The 1,557-nt window shown below is 32.9% G+C and overlaps 1 protein-coding gene across 1 annotated transcript in view; it reads right to left on the bottom strand.

Moving 5' to 3' along the window:
* Positions 1 to 15: 15 nt before the first annotated feature.
* LOC107578200 (arf-GAP with GTPase, ANK repeat and PH domain-containing protein 3-like) overlaps positions 16 to 1,557 on the bottom strand; it is a 3,530-nt gene continuing 1,988 nt past the window's right edge. The window contains exons 2-3 of the mRNA XM_016264180.1: positions 637 to 778; positions 16 to 279 (exon numbers count right to left, since the gene is read on the bottom strand). Coding sequence (XP_016119666.1) covers positions 92 to 279; positions 637 to 778 — 330 coding nt within the window. The 3' untranslated portion in view covers positions 16 to 91. The remainder of the gene's footprint in view (positions 280 to 636; positions 779 to 1,557) is intronic.

The following is a 1,557-nucleotide window of genomic DNA, read 5'->3' as shown; positions in this document are numbered from 1 at the left end:
AAATCATGGGGTAATTTTCATTTTTGGGTGAACTGTCCCTTTAACGGCAAACTAGGTTAGTAAACTCACACCTGAGGATAAATACTTGGCATTAACACTTAAAGTAGACTTCAGAGACACTGGTTATCACATAAAGCATCTCACCATCTTGAAAGACTCTCTCCACGTTAAGACCATAGGTGGAGCAGGTTTCGTAATACGTGGAGCGTTTCAGGTCGTTGGATAGTTTCCGAGCCCGGGCGTCATCTATCACTCTTGGGTTGGCAGCGCTGATGGCATCTAGAAATCATAAGATGGCATAAGACACGGCATATTCATTTTTGGGTGTACTATTCCTTTAAACTAGCTCTTCGGCACACATAATGACAGTACAGCATCTACAAGTTCATAATTGTTAATTATGAGTCTCATCAAAGTGCAATTTGCAAACAAGTACTGGGTGAATGAGTAAGAAAGAGTCTTTTTATCCTGCAGCTTTGTTAAAGCAAGACGAATGTACTATTTCGTCACCTTTAGACGATGACTAAGTGCGAGACTTCCATGGAGGATTTAATAAAAACAAGTGCACATCATATTTGTGTATCCCGTGTTCTACTGTAGAAGAATAATAGAGTCAGTGATGGTGTTATGACTCACCCTGCGTCCCCACCAGCACCATGGGAACCTCTGCCGTGTTCCTGTAGCTGGAAAGACGCAGGAAGTAGTTATAAACTGTCTGGAAGCTGATCTCATCCTCCAAGCTGAAGACGAACACTACCGCGTCCACCCAGGCAGCAAACTGAAACACGCCAACAAAATCTTATCAATCCAACCATCTCTAAATAACATCTTTTGATTTAGCGATCAGATTTTGCTTTTTTTTTCACATGAAAATATATTATAATATAATGTATTAATATTTTGAATCAGTTTTTATTTTTTTACGTTCCATTTTCATTGTAATTTTAGATGCAGTTATAGTTATTTTGTTGTGTGTTTTGTGTATTTATTAATAAAAAGTAATTAAATAATAATAAAAATGTGGGGTCGGTAGGTTTGTTATTTTGAAAGAAATTAATACTTTTATTCAACAGGCTTGCATTTTAAAAAAAACATTTCATATTATAATTTAGAATAATATAATATATAAATAAAAGAAACTTCTTTTATTAAACAAATCTTATTTTTGAATGGTAGTATGCATATATGTGTGTGTGTATTTTATATTTTATGTATGTATGCATGTATTTATTTATTTTCTTAAATTTTTTTGTTATTTTACTACATCAAGTTAAACTAAATTAAAATAAGAAATTCTGCATTGGCAACTAGTAGAAATATTTTTTTAAATAGATTTTATTTTCATTTAATGTTTATTTTATTTAAAGTATCTATCTATCTGAACAGCCACTGAGTAGATGAATCATGTTATATGCCAGTTATATTTTGTAACGTAGGAAGATACGTTTCGGTAATTTTAAGCAAACTTAGTAGTTTACTGAAGCCCATGTGTGAGTTATTCCTCTATTTGTTTTCCATTACCTGCAGGAGAATAATTCTAATCATGGATAAATTACA

The sequence above is a fragment of the Sinocyclocheilus grahami genome, unplaced genomic scaffold (genome assembly GCF_001515645.1).
Source record: "Sinocyclocheilus grahami isolate Dianchi unplaced genomic scaffold, SAMN03320097.WGS_v1.1 scaffold9291.1, whole genome shotgun sequence".
Taxonomy (NCBI): domain Eukaryota; kingdom Metazoa; phylum Chordata; class Actinopteri; order Cypriniformes; family Cyprinidae; genus Sinocyclocheilus; species Sinocyclocheilus grahami.
This window is presented reverse-complemented; position numbering and strand designations above follow the sequence as displayed.